A 19,032-nucleotide genomic window follows, 5' to 3' on the forward strand; every position below is an offset into this window, starting at 1 on the left:
GGGAACAAGGCAGGATGGCAGCATGTCTGTTTACGACATGGTTTACTGAATACTTTAGGCCCAGTGCTGAGACCTACCGCTCAGAAAAAAAAAAAAAAAAAGATTCCTTTCAAAGTATTACTGCTCACTGACAATTCACCTGGTCACCCAGGAGCTCTGATGGGATGTGTAATGAGATTCATGAGGTTTTCATGTCTGCCAACACAATATCCCTTCTGCAGCCCATGGATCAAGGAGTAATTCTGACTTTCGAGTAATATTATTTAAGAAATACATTTTGTAAGACTATAGTTGCCATAGGTCGTGGATCCTCTGATGGATCTGGGCAAAATACATTGAGAACCTTTTGGAAGAGATTCACCATTCCAGATGCCATTAAGAACATTCGTGATTTGGGGTGCCTGGGTGGCTCAGTTGGTTAAGTGTCCGACTTCAACTCAGGTCATGATCTCACAGTCCGTGGGTTTGAGCCCCGATCGGGCTCTGTGCTGACAGCTCAGAACCTGGAGCCTGCTTCTGATTCTGTGTCTCCCTCCCTCTCTCTCTCTGCCCCTCCCCCACTCGCATGCGCGCACGCGCGCGCGCACGCGCGCTCTCTCTCTCTCTCTCTCTCTCTCAAAAATAAATAAACATTAAAAGAAAGACTTTTTTAAAATGCTAGTTCCTCGAGGGGTGCCTGGGTGGCTCCATCGGTTGAGCGTCCGACTTCAGCTCAGGCCATGATCTCACAGTCTGTGAGTTCGAGCCCCATGTCAGGCTCTGTGCTGACAGCTCAGAGACTGGAGCCTGCTTCAGTTTCTGTGTCTCCCTCTCTCTCTGACCCTCCCCTGTTCATGCTCTGTCTCTCTCTGTCTCAAAAATAAATAAACATAAAAAAAATTTTTTTTAAGAACATTGGTGATTCAAGGGAAGAGGTCAAAATAGCAACATGAACAGGATTTTCGACTTCCAACCATCGTGGATGACTTTGAGGGGCTCAAGATTCCAGTGGAGGAGGTAATAGTGGATGTGGTGGAAACAGCAAGGAGTGGAGGCTGGAGACAGGACCCCGTTGCTGCAATGCCATGACCACACCGAAGGGATGAGGAGGTGCTTCTTAGGAATAAGCAAAGACAGCAGATTCTTGGGGCACCTGGGTGGCTCGGTCAGTTAAGCGTCCGACTCTTGATCTCGCGGTTTGTGGGATTGAGCCCCCGGTCGGGCTCTGTTCTTATAGTTCAGAGCCTGCTTGGGATTCTCTCTCCCCCTCTGCACGCTCTCTCTCAAAATAAATAAATAAACTCATAAAAAAAAAGAAAGAAAGAAAGCAGTTTCTTGAGATGAAGTCTACTCTTGGTGAAGATGCTGTGAAGATGGTTGAAATGACAACAAAGGATTTAGAATATTCCATACTTAGCTGATAAAGCAGCGGCAGGGTTTGAGAAGACGGCCTCCAATTCTGAAAGAAGTCCTACTGTGGGTAAAATGCTAGCAAACAGCATCACGTGCTACAGAGAAATCGTTCATGAAAGGAAGGATCAATGAATGCAGAAAACTTCAGTGTTGTCTTAAGAAATTGCCACAAAAGGGGCGCCTGGGTGGCTCAGTCAGTTAGGCATCCGACTTCGGCTCAGGTCATGATCTCGCGGTCCGTGAGTTCGAGCCCCGCATCGGGCTCTGTGCTGACAGCTCAGAGCCTGGAGCCTGTTTTGGATTCTGTGTCTCCCTCTCTCTCTGCCCCTCCCCCATTCATGCGGTCTCTCCCTGTCTCAAAAATAAATAAACGTTAAAAAAAAAAAAGAAATTGCCACAATCATCCCAACCTTCAGCAACCACCCCCGTGGACATGGAGGCGACACCCTCCACCAGCAAAAAGATTATACCTTGTCGAAAGCTCAGATGATGGTTAGCATTTTTTAACAATAAAGTATTTTTAAAAGGTTTTTAAAAACATTTTTAATTTATTTTTGAGAGAGAGATAGAGAGCGAGTGGGGGAGGGGGAGAGAGAGAGAGGAAGAGAGAATCTGAAGCAGATTTAGGCTCTGAGCTGTTTTTAGCCCAGAGCCCGAGGCGGGGCTTGAACTCACAAACTGTGAGATCATAACCTGAGCTGAGGTCGGATGCTTAACTGACTGGGCCACCCAGGAGCCCCAGCATAAAGTTTGTTTTTTTTTTTTTAATTAAGACATGTACATTGTTTTTTAAAGGCATAATGCTATTGCACACCTAATAGACTATAGTATAGTGTAAACATAATGTTTACGTGCACCGGGAAACCAAACAATTCCTCGGACTCACTTTATCGCACTGTTTGCTTTAGTGCCTGATCTGGAACCCAACCTGCAATGTCTCCAAGGTGTGGATTTCAGCTCCGTAGGGAGGGACTTGCAGTACCTCGTGGAAGCCACAGGGAGGCGAACCCAGCTCTCCCAGCGCAGTCGCTCAATTCGGCTGACCGACAGGTGGCTTCCTGGAGTGAGGGTGATGGATGGAAAGAGCTGGAACTCCGGTCTCCTGGAGCCAGCCCCTGAGGGATTGAGGGAGAAGCCGAGGTGGTCAACATGGTTCTAGACTCTCGGGGTGTTCCCGGTCCAAGGCTTGCTGAGAACAGCCCTTTAAAGGGTCAGGGCGCCTGGGTGGCTCAGTCAGTTAAGCGTCCAACTCTTGATTTTAGCTCAGGTCATGATCTCACGGTTCGTGGGATTGAGCCAAACGCCGGGCTCTGTGTGGACAGTGTGGAACCTGCTTGGGATTCTCTGTGTCCCTCTTTCTCTCCCCCTCCCCTGCGCTCTCTCTCAAAATAAATAAACTTAAAAAAAAAAAGCATTCAAAGTGCCACTGGAAGGAGGCAAAGGCCCTCTAACGTAAAGGACTCTCTAAGGGGTGCGTGGGTGGCTCAGTCGGTTAAACGTATCTAATAAAAGGAGAGACCTTTCTCCTTCCTGGGTCTTTGCAGTAGCTCCGTTTTAAAATTAAAAAAAAAAAATGTTTATTAAAAAAATTTTTTTAATGTTTTATTAAAAAAAATTTTTTTTAAACGTTTATTTATTTTTGAGACGGAGAGAGACACAGCATGAACGGGGAAGGGGCAGAGAGAGAGGGACACACAGAATCGGAAGCAGGCTCCAGGCTCTGAGCCATCAGCCCAGAGCCCGACGCGGGGCTCGAACTCGCAGACCGCGAGATCGTGACCTGAGCCGAAGTCGGACGCTCAACCGACTGAGCCACCCAGGCGCCCCAATGTTTTATTTATTTTTGAGAAAGATACACACAGTGAGAGCAGGGGAGGGGCAGAGAGAGAGGGAGACACAGAATCCGAAGCAGGCTCCAGGCTCTGTGCTGTCAGCATAGAGCTGGACGCGGGGCTTAAACTCACGAACCGAACCGAGAGATCATGACCTGAGCCAAAGTCAGATGCTTAACCAACTGAGCCACCCAGGCTCCCCAAATGTTTATTTATTTTTGAGAGAGAGAGACAGAGACAGAGACAGAGCACATGCGGGGGAGGAACGGAGAGAGAGGAGACACAGAATCTGAAGCAGGCTCCAGGCTCCAAGGCATCAGCACAGAGCCTGACGAGGGGCTCGAACTCACGAACCGTGACATCATGGCCTGAGCCAAAGTCAGACGCTTAACTGACTGAGCCACCCAGGCGCCCCTGAAAGTAACTTCTTGACATAGCCCTTGACTTTCATTTTTTTCCCCTAAAACCCATTCTCCCATGACAACCAGGAAGGATCCAGGCTCAGAATCCTCTACAAGTTTTTTTCAGTAGCCTTAGAATGAAATCCCAACTCCTCACCATGGCTCGGGGTGATCTGGCTCTGGCCTCCCTCTCCCCTGTCAACCCGGACCGGCTGCGAGAAGCTGGCGGGGAATACCTGTCCCTGGAGCTCAAGATCCTCGGAAGACTGGAGCCTTAACTGCTTTTGGTCTACATTCAAATGCCCTCCCGTAGCCAGCTGAACCAAGGACACCTACCCCAAGCGTTATCACATCACCCCTGTTGTATTTTCCTCCAGGAACTTGTCACTCTCTGAAGTTATCTTGTTTCCTAATTTTTTTTTTTTTTTAGATTATGATCTGTCCACAGATCATGATGCGTTCCACAGGACAGGTATCTATCTATCTTATCCATCTTGAATTCCCAGCGCTGAGGCCCAAAGTGGCTGCTCAGTAAGTATTCGCCAACTACAGAATGGAAGGAGGGATCAGAATTAAGTGGGATCAATCCAGGAAGTCTTCCTGGGAGAAGCTTAATAAGCAAAGGGTACATAGGGACAAAAGGTGGGCGGCAAAGGAAGAAACCAGACCTGCTGGGCAACGTGGCTGCTTCGTTGGGTGTGATAGTAACATTGGTAGAGGCACAGGAGAGGAAGGGACAGGGATGTCCTGAATTCTGCCTCCCATTACCCCACACCCCGACCCCCTTTCTCTTCAAAGATTCTAGGCTTTTCACCTGGGTGTTCACCAAGGTCCCAAGGGCCCAGTGTGCATCCCTTCAAATCCCGTATTCCCTCTCGGAACCCAGGAGGCTGGCTCCCAGCCCCTAGGTGTGTCTGTAATGTAGCAATCAGGGCTGGGTCTCGCCTCCTACCCACACTCAAGTTCTGGCAGATTCGGGGTGGGGTGGGGGAAGGCCTGTGGGAAAACAGGGGTTTACTGGTATTCTCAGAGAAGGAGCTAGAAGCTCAGCTAGACTTGGAGATGGGTTGACACACAGCCCATGTGACTGACTCTGCCTGACGCCATTAACCCTACGTGATGCATCCAAAGCGACGCTGAAATCCGGCGACTCTCCTGCCGCCCGTTACCCAAACCGCCAGGACGGTGAGGATCCCCTGTCCCTCCCTTCTCCCACTTGCCCAACCGTCGGACACTGGGCACTCGCGGGGAACACAAACCCACTGAGGCAGTATAGGGACACTAGATTCTAAAGCTAGCGCTTACAGCATAAATCACGTTAAGGTCAACATTGTCCTTGAAGATCCAGCAGGAAGGTACCAGATGGAAGCAAAGCAGCCCAGCCAGCCAGGATTGTTTTGGCTGTGCACACTGTGCTCGGAGGCATGACACAAAAGTACCTGACTGTAAACACGGAACTGTAAAGCCACAACTAGAACTAACGGATGGTCTGTAAATACACGCTTGGGGTCGCCTGGGGGGCTCAGTCGGTTGAGCGTCTGACTTTGGCTCGGGTCATGATCTCGTGGTTCGTGAGTGTGAGCCCCACCTCAGGCTCTGTGCTGACGGCCTGTCAGTGCAGAGCCCACTTAGGATCCTCTGTCCCCCTCTCTCCACCCCTCCCCCCACTTGTACTCTCCCCAGTATTAGTCAATATTAGAAAAAAAAAAAGGCACACTTGGTAAGGCAAAGTCTCCTACTACAAGAGGCACCTGGAGTCTGAGGGCAGTCGTAGGTTCATTTTGGGGCATATGCTTGTTGAGGGTCATTAATCTCTTTTTTAAATTTTTTATATATATATTTTAATGTTTATTTGTTTATGAGAGAGAGAGAGAGAGCGCATTAACAGGGGAGGGGCAGAGAGAGGGAGACGAAGAATCCGAAGCAGGCTCCAGGCTCTGAGCTGTCAGCACAGAGCCCGAGCAGGGTTTGAACTCACGGACCACGAGATCATGACCTGAGCCGAAGTCAGACGCTTAACTGACTGAGCCACCGAGGCTCCCCAAGGGCCATTCATCTCTTAATTTTCTGTCTCCATTTTGTCAACGGTGTTGACAGGTTAACTCACTGAAATTAATGCACGTATGCTTGGAGCTGCTCTCTATGGCTGTGCCGGCTGCATGCCGCGAAAGGACACCTGGGGCACTGACGGGGGTTACGTGCAACCTGCCCCCCAACTTTCTAAACGGGTCTAATACATGCCAGGTGCCACGTGGGCTGGCCGGGGCCCCCTGTAGGACACTACTCCACAGTCCAGCAAAGGGGCAGTACGGGGCAGGCCCTGGAATCCCGGGGTTCTCATGCTGGCCTCGCCAGGCACCGGCCGTGTGACCGGGGCTAAGTTACTTATCCTCTACGTGCTGCGGTGCCCCTGCCTGTAGAATGTGGATAATTATAGTACCTGCCTCACAGAATCACCGTGCTGTTTCAACGAGCTCATTCATTTGGAGCACTTAGCACCACCGGGCCTGCCTTCCCACAAGACATCCGCACGTTGGCTAACATTATTAGCAGCATTAGCATGAGGTGGGGAGGAGAACATCGGCAAGCCAACTTGTTACAAAAGAAGTCTAGAGCCAAACGGGTGATGTGTTTGGATCCTCTGCTGCTTTGGATCTGCGGGGCCGAAGCGTTCCTCCATTAGCTGGGCCTAACCGGGGGTGGGTTACACGGTATCAGTTCCCCTTTGTGCGCCCTTCATTCCCTCCGCCCCTGGAGTTCGTTCACCCTATGCTGACCCGTTGGTGGCTAATAAGCTCCTTCAGTCACTGTTAATTAATTAGTAAGAATTCATTACACATAAAAACCTGTGTCCTCCAGAAAACCTTTTGGGAGGTGCTCCACCCACCCCAGTCACTTTCTCACTTGTCCCCTCCAGCAGCCACTGCCACTTGGTCACCCGTGCTCAGTGAGCGTTCCTCAAGCTCTGTCTCTTCAGGTGGCTCTGCAAAGGGGGATGTGCTATTATAAAAACAGAGGAGGGGCATGTGGGTGGCTCAGTCCGTTGGGCATCCTGACTTTGGCTCAGGTTACGATCTCACGGTCTGTGAGTTCGAGCCCCGCGTCAGGCTCCGTGCTGATAGCTGGGAGCCTGGAGCCTGCTTCGGATTCTGTGTCTCCCTCTCTCGCTGCCCCCTCCCCCTCTCACACTCTGTCTCCCTCTCCCTCTCAAAAATAATCAAACATTAAAAGAAACAACAAACAGAGGAGGCTTTTTGAGGCTACAGAGGGGCCAAGATTGGGGTGTGGGGGGGCAGCATGGGAACTGAACCGAAGCGCCAGCTTCTGGGGTTCCTAAAGATCGTTTGTGAGTACCATCTAGCCCCTCTACCCCAGGTCTGCCATCCATGCGCACACTGCACCAGGTTAGGGTGAAGAGGCTTGCTCTTAAATAAGGTCTTGCTACGGTCAGGCTATGTCCCGACACCTCCCCATTACACCAGGAACTGGCTGGGCCACCTGAACCTCACAGTAGAGAAGATGGCTTGATTAGGATATTTTGTCACTTAGAGGCGATGCAGCTGCCGAGCTGGGGAGCGGGGCAGGGGGGTGGGGTGAGCCCACTGAAATGGAGAAGGCACTCAAAGTTCAGGATCTAGCTCTTATCTCCGAGTGGGTATCTTTAAGACCTGCTTTGTGTTTTTGTGTTTTCTTTCCCCCTGTGTTCTCTATTCCTTGTTTTCTTAGCTCAAGACAGTCATGTCTCTGAAGACCCGAGAATTCGAGATGGGCAGCTGGATGACGGATAAAGGAGGAAAGCGTACTTGCTGGAAGGATGCCTGATCCCTAACATAGCCAATCTAACAGGTGCTGGCTCCGCCCGCACTCTGTGGAAGGCACGGCGGAGGGCCGTCTAAGGGTGATTGAGATAGAGTTCTCGGAACTCACGACCTGAGAGAGAAACAGATGAATTGCCGTGGCAATCCCAAGAAGGGAAGGGTATGGGGAGGGTTGGGGAGGGCAGTGAGGGATGATGGGAAAAATCGGGGAAGCTTCACCCAAGATGGAGGTCAGGTTCTGAGAAGTAGAGACGACAGAAGGGCATTTTAGGATAAGCAAGAGCTTGGCAAGATGGTTGGAGGACAAAGAAGGGCAGATGTGGCAGGGGGTCCAGTCTGGCCAGAACGTGGGGTCATAGGCAAAGTTGGAGAGGCAGGTTGAGGCCAGAGCGCGAAAGGCCTTCGGTGCCATCTGAGGGGTTTCTACAGAATTGGGTAGGGTGGGAAAAAGCCTGAATTATAAGAGCAGAATGAAGGATGTGAGGGAAAGAGACAAAGGCAAAAGGAGAGGCTGCTTGGGTGACACTGCCAATCCCTTGGAGGGACAGGTTCAACCTGTCTCCATCCCAGCTCCCTTTGCATGAAGCACCCCATTGCCATCTCACCTTCCTAGTGCCTGGGGCAGAGTGTCAATTGAGAAATCCAAGATAAGTGGGGAACAGTCTACACCTCCCGCTCCCAGAGCCCCGGGGGCGGGCGACGGGATCTGGGGGTGAGTCAGTGGGGTGGGGACCCCATTTCTGCTCATATCCACCTTCCCGGGAATATAAAGGGCAAGCGGTGAGGCCCCGCCTCAGAGCACCCCAAACCTGACACCATGAAGGTCCCAGTCCTTCCTGCTGTGGTTCTTCTCTCGCTTGTGGCGCTCCACTCTGCTCAGGGTGCCTCCCTGGGTACTTCCGAGGTGAGCGCAGTGCCCGGATTCTCTTGTTCTTACCTATTACCTCCCTCAGTCCTCGATTTCTTTACCTGTACGCTCTACTGGACGCGTGGCTCTCATGTTGGACGCGATCTTTGCTTTGAATGCAAAGCAGGGGCTCTGAGGAAGGGAAGACAGGAGGAAGGGAGACAAAGTATCCCCAGGAAGACATGTAGATGGATGTGCTTTATTTCTGGAAGGGGTGGGGAGAGGATGGGCGGAGGCTGGACAACTGAATCCTGGGAGGAGACAGGGGCTGATGTTGGTCGTCTGGGCTCAGCCTCACCTGCGTTCTGTTGGTCTCCCAGGGAATGTCTTCCGGGAAACTGGAAGCTTCCTCCTGTCTCTGGAGCCCAGGCCATAGCAAGGATCCCTAGGCTGCAGTCTCCAGCCAGGAGGAACTGGAGGCCCCTCTCTCCCCATCTTCTCCCAAGGTTGGGGGAGAGTGTGCTGAATTTAAAAGTCTAAGATGGGGTCACGGGCACAACTGCTTGGGACCCAAGCAAGTGAAGTCGGTGAGCAGACAGGCTGGCGGGGCCCCAGGGGAGGTGGAGGGAACCCACCCAGTGGAAAAAGGGACAGTCCATCTGGCTGTGGCTAAGCAGGAAACTGCACCTGGTGTGGCCAGAGCTTTAAAATTTTCAGGGGGAAACCGGGAATTTGATTTGGGTATTCTTACTAATTAAAAATGTTTTATCCAAATTAAAAAACAAAAACAAAACAGGCCAACCTCCTGTAAGAGCTAAACATTTGGGTCTAGCCTGTAGGGTACCCATTTGTGGCCTCTGTCACGGGAAGGAAGAAGTAAGGGACAATGAAGCCGGACAACTAAAGCAGGGCCAGTGGCAAGATGGGATGCTCTGAGGTCTGGGGGAGTGTCTGCATGGGGAAGGGAAATGGTGACTCCGACTTTGGTGGCAATAAAGTCACCAAGCAAACCAACCTCCATCAGTTAGAGGCAGGCAGGGCACCTGGGCGGCCTGGCTCCTACCTGTGTGCTAACCTCCCCCACCTGGCTCTACGGGCCGAGCAGAGGTGTCTCAAGACCAGCCCAAGTCAACTGCACGGCAACACTAGCTCGGTCTTCCTGGGAGGAGTCCTCTCTTCTCCACCCTTTGCACCTGCTGCCTGCCACGGGTGTAGGCCTGGGCTTTAGCTCCTCGCCCACGCCACTCTCCAATCCCTTCTCGCCGCCTTGCTCATCTGTCCACCATCTGTCTTACTGGAACAGAACAGGTTATCCGAGCCCCACGGAGGAGAGCGGGCTGTCGGCTCGGGGACCCGCCTGTGGAGGAGGGCAGGGCTGGCAGAGAGGGTTTGGGGACGAGGACTTGCCCTTACGTGATCAGTAGGCTTTTCCCCTTCACTTTCCAGGAAGAAACCACCATCGGTGATTATGCGGCAGGCCCTGAGGTAAACATCCTGCTTCCCCCCTCCCCGCCCCCAGCGTGAGTCTGTGCCCTCCTCCTCACGCTCCTTAGCCACCCTCACAATGCCCCGTCTCTCTGCCTAGAACTTTAACGCTCAGTTCTTGAACATCGACAAGTTGCGTGCTGTAAGTACCATTCTCCAGTGCTGCCCCCCAATACCCACAGCATAAAGATCAATGCCTTGGTAGAGGGCTTGTAAAGCCACCGTGGACCCCTCACCTTTCTTAGGGGGCCAGGGGCTGAGCTCTGTCCTCCCCTGAAACTGATCCTCTTCTGGTCTGTCTCCACAGGCTTTTAAGCCCGATGAATTCCTGAACTGGCATGCCCTCTTTGAGGTAAGAGCGTGGGCACCCCTTCCTCTCCGTGACCGTTCACAGGCTTTCTAGGGTGGGGTCGACACGTTCTAGTACCAGCCCTTTTGGGTCTTTCCTGAGTTCCAGGAGGGAGCAATTGCCCTGCTTGAATGTTGCCCGTCGGGAGAAAGTTTCTTCGGGAGGCTGACATGGGCACGCTTCTTTTCCGCACGAGGCGGGGGGGGAGCAGGGCCATAAAGACATTTCCAGAGAGGGCAGAACTTAATCAGCCAAGAGTTTCTTTGAACCCACATACCATCCACGAGGAAACTGAGGTCCTAAGTTGGGGGGCCTTGCCCACACTTAGAAGGCAAAGTCCGCGACAGGGTGGGCTTTAGAGGTTGTGTCATGAGACTCTGCTCACACTTGCTATGTGCCCCCCCCCCCCCCCCCCGGATACCTGGTCTCTGAGCCTCAGCTTCCTCACCTGTGATGAGGGCGTGACAGTGCCTCCCTCAAAAGGTAGCTGTGCAGCCCAAATGAACGCACGCCTGCAGAGCAGTCAGTATAAGGCAGACGCGGAACAAGGGCTCAGGGAATAGCAGCTCTTCCTAGAATTATAGAACGAGAACACCATGGCCACTACAGACAGCTCGTTCACTGAGCGTTCACGGATCCACGTTCCCCTGACCTGTAACACATCAGTCTCGTTCTTTCTTTTCTCTCTTAGTCTATCAAAAGGAAACTTCCTTTCCTCAACTGGGATGCCTTTCCAAAGGTAAGAGGTGGTGGGCAGTAGGAGGATAGAAGTCGGTGGTGAGGGAAGCAGCAGACGATCTGGGAAAAAGGGCGGACAGGTAACGAGATAAACCTTTCTGTCACTAAAGCTGAGGGAAATCTCAGCTACTGTCTTTAGAGAATAAGACCTGAGATCAGGGTGGAGATTTCCTTCCATCGCTGCCCCCCCCCCCCCGCCCTGCCCCGTCCTGGGCTTCAGGGGGACTCCAGCTCCCCGCACCCGAGGGTCCCCAGTCTGACCATACCCTCTCCCCCTCCAGCTGAAGGGTTTGAGGAGTGCAACTCCCGACGCCCAGTGACTGTTCCCCTCAAGACCCAGCACTGCTGACACCCACTGGAGGAGGGGCTAAGTGTGGGATCTGATCACCATCTTGTAATCACTCTCTCCGGGCTCAGCGACACCAATAAAATGTTTTCCAACCTGACAGCTCCTGTATGTGCATCTGTCCTTATCCCACTGGGCTCTAGGAGGGAATCAGGGTGAAGTAGACTCCAAGACTGGGAGGCAGAAGTCTTGAATTCTGAGAGGGTAGCAGGCAGTGATGAAGGAGGAGGTGGGAAGGGCTTATCAGGATGGCAAGAGACACCGTGTGTCCTAGCTCCTCAGGACTGGCTGACATACTTGAGGAGCATGAGGCTGCCGGTCGCTTGCTAAGATCCCCAGAATCTTAGCAAGGAATCAAACCTGCTTCCGGAACCACTGGTGCCCTCCCCCAACTGCCTTCTGAGAACCTGATTCCTTTGGCGGTGGCAACTTGGTATAACAGAGACATCTGGACGCCAAGGCTCAGGACACAGCGGAAATCATACGAGCTCATCTAAGATCCTTCTTTTTTTTTTTTTTCTTTTTTAAGAATTAGGTAGGTAGGTTATAACCTATAAATAAAGAAAACTAGTGATGTGACCCTGTGCCTTTCTAAATCTCCACTTCTTTATCTGTGGAACAAGTGTGGACATAAACAAGGATGATAATAACTACCCTGTGGCGTTGTTATGAAAGTCAAAAGAGATAAGGTGTGTATGTAAAGCCCCTTGCACAGGGCTGGGCATACAGTAGGTACTCAACAGTGACGTCTTCCTTCCATTTCCGTAAAGAGCTGCCGCAATGACCCAGAATCATTATTTACTCACTCCCCAATCATCCATCCAACCACTGACTGCAAAGGTCTTGAAACACGGAATGGCTTCCATTTCAGTTCTGCATACGTATTCTGCACGGAATCTCTGTCTGCTCTGTGTCCTTAAGATGTTGAATTAGTTGGGATTAATTCTGGTTTCTCTTGAAAACAGAAAATCAGAGAGCAATGGACTTGTGATGGGCTTAAGTCAAGGTTTAACAGCCGCCCTCTTTACAGGACATGGTCTCCAGGTCAGTAAAATTGCCTTTTGGCCTATACAAGCTACTGAGCTTGCAAACTGTGGCCTGTAGCCTACTTGTGGAAGTGGACTACAAAGGGAAATTAAATGTGGGGGGAAGCTAAAACTTCCTTTTTCCCTCCGCAATTCTCTGGCTGGCCTAAGAACCAAACTGACGGAAGACAGATGAACAGGAGAAAAGCATACAAAGCTATTTGGTGTATTTTTACACATATACAGGAGGCTTCGGAAGGAAAATGAAGACTCAAAGGAGCCATTAGGCCCAAAAGCTCATGTACCTTTTTGCACGAAGAATGACAAGTTGTGGGGATGTGACCAGACAAAGGGGCTTGGACTACGGGTAATATGCTGTGGGATAGTGATTAGGAAATAAATGGGGGAACCGAATGGAAGGTAAGGGTTATTTTAGTAGCTTTGTTTATACAGACTGGAGTTGACTCCAGGTCTCTGCTGATAAGAACGTTCTTCTCTTCCTGGTACGGGCAGGGCACCTTTCTCAAGGACAATTTTATGACCTGCTTTTAGGTAGAAAGGGCAAGAGAGTCCTTCCTGCATCTGTTTCTCAATCGCCTTCAGCTTAAACAGCAGTGTTATTTCAGGGGGTGGCACGTTCTGAACCCCATCACTTGGTTCCTGTTTACAAAGGGCTTCCAGACAAGACAAATAAGACATGTGAATGTTGCTTCTATCCTTCCTGTTGGCTAACGAACAATAATAGACACACACATAAATGAGATGCAACTTATAAATGGGATCATCAACAGAAAAGAAAAAAAAATGGAGGCTGCTCAAATGCCACAATCCTTTGAAATATTTAGCAAAGACTGAATGCTCGGAATTCGGGTGACAGGAACGAGTAGAGGAGGGAGGGGGGGAGGTCCTTAAGATGCTTGTACTGAGTGGCTGGGTTTTAGGGGAGGCCAAGAGTCATCACACACAAGTCGAGAGCGTTTTTGAGCTAAAGCAGTTCTCCAGGTGTAGACCTGGGATGGGCAGCATCAGCATTACCTGGGAACTTTTGAGAAACGCAAACCTTGGGCCCACCCCGTATCTGTTAGGTCAGAAACTGGGGGGAGGGCACAGCGATCTGTGTTTTATCAAGCCCTCTAGATGATTCTGATGCACTGTAGCTTCAGGACCACTGAGAAAAGGAAAGCCAGAGAATGATTAATGTCAAATCAGCACATCTCCTTAGAGGGAGAGACCATCCTGTGGTAGGGGAGGGGCACCTGGAGGGGGGTGGTGACACTATTCGTGTTTTTATTTTTTCCTTAAATATGCTGTAGGGGAGGAGAAATACCTTTTCATTCTACCCTTCTAGGTCTTGGCTAGGTCTCTGTAACAAAAGACGGATTAACAAGAGAAAGGCATGCACATTTATTTAATATAAATTTTACATGACACAGGAGTCTTCATAAGGAAATGAAGGCCTGAAGAAGTAGTTAACGCTGTTTTTGTGCCGGGTTTGATGAAGAGTGGAGTCATGGAAAAAACGCGATAGGATGAAGGGGTATAAAGTCAGCGTGGCAAACGAGGAAAACTTAGCAAGGCGTGTTCATTCAGATTCCTCTTGTGGGGGACTCCATCTTGGAGATAAAGATGATCCTTTCCTCAGGGTATAGGGAAGGTACTTGTCACGTGAGGGGTCTGCTTCAGGGGAAGGTCAGAGAGTCCTTCCTGCATCTATTTTCTCAAATTATTTCAGCTTGAAATGTTCAATATGCCAAGGCACCATATTTTGGGGTAACATGGCCTGAGGTCTGTCAATATGCATTTTATACGCACTTACGTATACAGTATTTCACAGTAAGATGCTACTAAAACAAGAGATTATCTTTGAGTAACTTGTGACTGCTAAGGGAATACAGAGTAAAGTGATAATTTAATTCTAAGAGGACTGGAATCCTAAGGGAAAAAAAAGAAGTGTATACATGTTTGTGTAGACGATCGATGGATGTATTCTAGATCAAATGAAACTGACAAAAATATACCACCCCTGGCCAGGTGATTCAGAGGATTCAAAGAATGGAAGACAAGACCCCCTACTTTCTATGGAATGTGTAGGATGAGGAAGAAGCCAGGACATAGTCTCACTTCACTGTATACGTCATCCAAACAAGAGCATCTTGGGTAGAAACCCACTAAACGCGATGCAGAGACATATGTTGAGATATGCAACAATTTCTAAGATAGAGTAAAAGGAAAAAAGAAAGCAACAGAGAAGTGTGAGTAGTATGTTCATAAAAGACAGTACAAATACATGTTCCAACATGCATAAAATATCTCTAGAATAAAACTCAAGAAGTAACAGCGATCACCTCTGGGGACTGATGTACTTTCACTCTGAGTCCTTCTGGATTTTATGAAAAAACAAAAAACCAAAACCAAAACCAAACCCATTTTTAACTCTGTGCACTCTTAAGCATATTTAAAATAATATGTTAAAGGGGAGCCTGGGTGGCTCAGTCGGTTGAGTGTCCGACTTCGGCTCAGGTCATGATCTCACGATCCGTGAGTTCGAGCCCCGTGTCGGGCTCTGTGCTGACAGCTCAGAGCCTGGAGCCCGTTTTGGATTCTGTGTTCTCCCTCTCTCTCTGCCCCTCCCCTGTTCATGCTCTGTCTCTCTCTGTCTCAAAAATAAATAAACGTTAAAAAAATTTCTAAAAAAAAAAAAAATAATAATATGTTAAAGAACTAAAACTCTCTAAGAACCTTTTGCATTTTCAGGAAACAGGGCCTGGCGCGCCTGGGTGGCTCAGTAGGTTAAGCGTCCGACTTCAGCTCAGGTTATGATTTCATGGTTCATGGGATTGAGCCTGCTGTGATAGCAATGACAACGCGGAGCCTGCTTAGGATTCTGTCTCCTTCTCTCTCTGCACCTCCCCCAGGCTCTCCCTCTCCCTCTCTCAAAAATAAACATTAAAAAAAAATAGCATTCAGGTAACAGGGCCCAGCCCATGAACTAGCCCAGACTGTGCACTTCTTACTGAATCAATGAAATCAATTTCCCATACCTCTTTGTTACTCAGTGTGGTCCTTGGACCGGCAGCACCAGCATCACCTGGCTTGTGAGACATTCAGAATCTCAGCCCACCTCACAGCTGATGAATCAGAATATGCATTTTAACAAGACCACCCCCCCTCCGCCTCATGGTTCATATGCACAGTAAAGTTTGAGAAGCACTGCCTGATGCATCAGGTTAAGTGCTGTGTAGAAATGTCTTCAAGGAGCTTATGATCTGGCTGAAGATAAAGGAAGTACACATATAGAAAGTGTTGGAAACCGCTAGAAAAGCATGTTTAAATTCAGCAAAAGGGAGAAATTCCTTTTGAGTCAGGGTAAAAAAAACTAGGGGAAGTTACGTTTCAGCTGGGCATTCACAATGGGACTAAAAAACTACAATTTGATTTCACCCATAGGTAGAATTTAAGAAACAAATGATCATAGGGGGGAGAAAAAGAGAGAGGCAAACCAAGAAACAGACTCTTAGCTATGGAGCACAAACTGACGGTTGCCAGAGGGGAGGTGGGTTGGATGGGCGATGGGGATTCAGAAGTGCACTTGTGGGGCATCTATGGGGCTCAGTGGGTTCAGCGTCCGACTTCAGCTCAGGTCATGACCTCTCAGTTTGTGAGTTCGAGCCCCACATCTGCTGTCAGCAGAGAGCCCGCTTCAGATCCTCTGTCCCTCTCTCTGTCTGCCCCTTCCCTGTCTACACTCCATGCTCAGCATAGAGTCCAACGTGGGGCTCGATCCCACGACCCTGGGATCATGACCTGAGCCGAAATCAAGAGTTGGACACTCAACCACCTGAGCCACCCAGGCACCCCTTAAATATTTGATTATGAACTATTTCAAACATTCATCAAAATATGAGAAACCACACTAACAAAAATAAATAAACATTAAAAAAATTTTAAAAACAGAAGTGCACTTGTGATAAGTACTGGGTGACGTATGTAAGTGATGAATCATTAAATTGTACACCTGCAACTAATATAATACTGTAGTGTTAACTAACTGGATTTTAAAAACTTAAAAAATAAAAAATATAAACAACAACAACAACAATAAATTCTGTAGCTACCTTTAGAGGCTGCCAGGGACCAAATCATTATTTTGAGAACCGATAAATAAAGGGAATAGATGAAGCGTTTATTCTGTCTTGTATAAATGTACCTCAGGGCAAACCAACAATTTTTCTTATACAAAGATTTGCAGCTAATAAATGCAAATGGGATAATGGAATTATAATGTTACCGTTTTTGCAAAACTTAATAGAGGATTGAGGCTGATGTCAATGACTGCTAAAACCCACCAGGTGAAAGTCTGACGGGGCACTCTAAAGGGGTGAGGTCAGGCTGACAACCTGTGAACCGGTGGATTGATCCTACAAGACTATGGTAAAGGAGGCCGGCCCCTGCAGATCTGATAGAAGGGGCAGATCACCACTGGGAAGTTCTTGCCAAAAGTCACCCCCCAAATCTGACGAAACCTCTGGAATCTAGATCTAACTACCAGTCTGCAGGGGGAAAAAAGGTACAGAGGAACCTAGTAAAGTGTTCCATGGAGAAGAAATTAGCCAACCCCCTTCCCCCTGCCGCTTGCATTTCCCATGGGAAATTCCAAAGGCCTAGTAATAACTCAGTTTCTTCAGTTAAAAAAAAAAGAGGGGGGAAAGAGGGAGGGAACTTAAAGATAAAAACAAATTTGGGGCGCCTGGTTGGCTCAGTCGGTTAAGCGACTGACTTCGGCTCAGGTCATGATCTCGCAGTTTGTGAGTTCGAGCCCCGTGTTGGGCTCTGTGCTGACAGCTCAGAGCCTGGACCCTTCTTCAGATTCTGTCTCCCCCTCTCCCCTGCTTACACTCTGTTTCTCTGTCTCTCAAAAATAAATAAGCGTTAGAAAAAAAAAAGATAACAGATTTAAGGAGCACATCTGTAAATGCAATGTATAGATCTTACTGGTATCCTGATTTGAACAAATCAACCAAAAAAAAAAAAAAAGATCTATGAGATGATAAAAACTTAACAGTGACAGATTGATACTGAGAAATTATTCATCTCTTTCAAACATGAAATGGTATTGTAGTTATGTTTTTTATTATTATTTTTGAGAGAGAGAGAGAGAGAGAGAATGTGAGCAGGGGAGGAGTAGAGAGAGACAAAGACACAGAATCTGAAGCAGGCTCCAGGCTCTGAGCTGTCAGCACAGAGCCTGATGTGGGGCTCCAACTCACAAACCGTGAGATCATGACCTGAGCCGAAGTTGGGCGCTAAACTGACTGAGCCACCCAGGCGCCCCTGTAGTTATGTTTTTTAAGAAGCATCTTTCCCTTAGAGATACATAATGATGAATTTACAGGTGACATGATAAACTGCTTGGGATCTAATCTAGTGGGGCGAGGATGTTGGGGTGCATGTAGGAAACAAGGTCGGTAAACCTGGAGCTGAGTGGTGACTACATGAAGGTTCATTATACTAGCTTTTCTAACTTTTGTACATTCTGAAATTTTCCATGATAAAAGTTTTAAAAAGCATACGTTCATTCTTTTGGAGCCAGGGAGAGGACAGAGGATGGTCCCCCCAGCGGGCAGAGCATACGCCCAGACCCAGCAGTGCCGGATCCTAGACGGGACGTTGTAATTCAACTTGGCTGCAGTGTAGGTGTTGAAGACTAGAAATGCAGGTTGGGCCAGACGATGGAGGGCACCGATGCAAGGCTGGGAGATCTCCACTCCACCCTGTGGTCAGCGAAGGTGGTCACAGCCACAGCCACAACTGTGACAGCCACCCTTATTCGGTTCTTATCACAAGCCAGGCTTTATGCCAAGTGCTTTGCATATATTATCTCAGTTGAGCCACATAACAACGCTATTAGGTTGGCATCATTTCCCCATCTTACAAATGAAGAAACTGAATCTCAGAGAGATAATTTGTTTAGGCTCACACAGCCAGTACCCGGCAGAGCCAGGATTAAACCCGCACACACCTATGATATTACCCCCGCTTTAACTGTGGTAGTTCTAACTTCATTTGCTTTATATGCTGGGGTTCCAAAAAAGATGTTGCTGGACAAGAATAATACGGGCACCTACTAGGAGTTCAGAAACAATACAGATTGGCCCAGTTTTATTCACAATAGGGAACGGCAGCTGTTATTATTCTGCTATACAACTCCAGCCCGATCGCGACCCAGACAGATTCCTGTTTGGAGAACGGATACTCACAACTGCATTCATTTGCTTTCTTCTAACAGGTGAAGAAACGGAAGCTCAGAAGAGTGAGTTGCCTTTCCCATGGGCAGCCCGGGAAGTAACAGCAGAGCCGGCTTTCCCACCCAGTTGTTAAGACTCCAAAGAACTTTTAACCATTTGAATTTCCTGTCTCCGTAAAAGAGAAAAAGCCCCCAGGTATCGACGCCCGCCACATGTAAGACACTGTGTTGAGTGCTTCCCATTCATGTTCTTCTTTAATTCTTACGACTTTATGCAGTACTGTTATCATGTCCATTTTACAGAAAGGAAAGTAAAACTCAAAGGAGCAAAGCATGGTTGGGTTTAACTTGCTGTTACTGAAGCTTCTCATCAAAGTCCTGAATGACAAAGCCAACACTGAGGTCCAAAGTTGTGGATGTGTGCGTGAAAGTCTTGTGTGTGTCATGATTTTCACAGTAACAGCGTTTGCAGGAGCTCAAAGGTGGAAACTACCTAACCGTCCGTCAAGAAGAGAATGGAAAAAACGAAAATGTGGTATATCCACCCAGTGGAAC

General features: G+C 48.8%; 1 protein-coding gene and 1 long non-coding RNA gene across 3 annotated transcripts; both read left to right on the plus strand.

Moving 5' to 3' along the window:
- The first annotated feature begins 8,212 nt into the window (after nucleotides 1-8,212).
- Nucleotides 8,213-11,308, plus strand: LOC122495059 (keratinocyte differentiation associated protein). 2 transcript variants are annotated; one of them, XM_043600776.1, is made up of 6 exons: nucleotides 8,213-8,347; nucleotides 9,737-9,775; nucleotides 9,876-9,917; nucleotides 10,083-10,127; nucleotides 10,816-10,863; nucleotides 11,144-11,308. In XM_043600776.1, the coding sequence occupies exons 1-6, from the start codon at nucleotides 8,261-8,263 to the stop codon at nucleotides 11,180-11,182; spliced, it is 300 nt and encodes a 99-aa protein (XP_043456711.1). In that variant the 5' UTR covers nucleotides 8,213-8,260; the 3' UTR covers nucleotides 11,183-11,308. The 2 variants fall into 2 exon arrangements, with proteins under 2 accessions (XP_043456711.1, XP_043456712.1); XM_043600777.1 differs by lacking the exon at nucleotides 9,876-9,917.
- A 432-nt stretch (nucleotides 11,309-11,740) lies between these two features.
- Nucleotides 11,741-14,574, plus strand: LOC122495086. Its single transcript, XR_006300337.1, has 2 exons — nucleotides 11,741-12,252; nucleotides 14,265-14,574. It is a non-coding gene; the product is annotated as an uncharacterized LOC122495086 (long non-coding RNA).
- Nucleotides 14,575-19,032: the final 4,458 nt, after the last annotated feature.

The sequence above is a fragment of the Prionailurus bengalensis genome, chromosome E2 (genome assembly GCF_016509475.1).
Source record: "Prionailurus bengalensis isolate Pbe53 chromosome E2, Fcat_Pben_1.1_paternal_pri, whole genome shotgun sequence".
Taxonomy (NCBI): domain Eukaryota; kingdom Metazoa; phylum Chordata; class Mammalia; order Carnivora; family Felidae; genus Prionailurus; species Prionailurus bengalensis.

Excerpts from the sequence above, each read along its gene's own strand:
- LOC122495059 (XM_043600776.1), top strand. The coding sequence starts at position 8,261 with ATGAAGGTCCCAGTCCTTCCTGCTGTGGTTCTTCTCTCGCTTGTGGCG. Across the intron at positions 8,348-9,736 it reads CCTCCCTGGGTACTTCCGAG|GAAGAAACCACCATCGGTGA; the intron begins GTGAGCGCAGTG and ends TTCACTTTCCAG. Across the intron at positions 10,128-10,815 it reads ACTGGCATGCCCTCTTTGAG|TCTATCAAAAGGAAACTTCC; the intron begins GTAAGAGCGTGG and ends TTTCTCTCTTAG.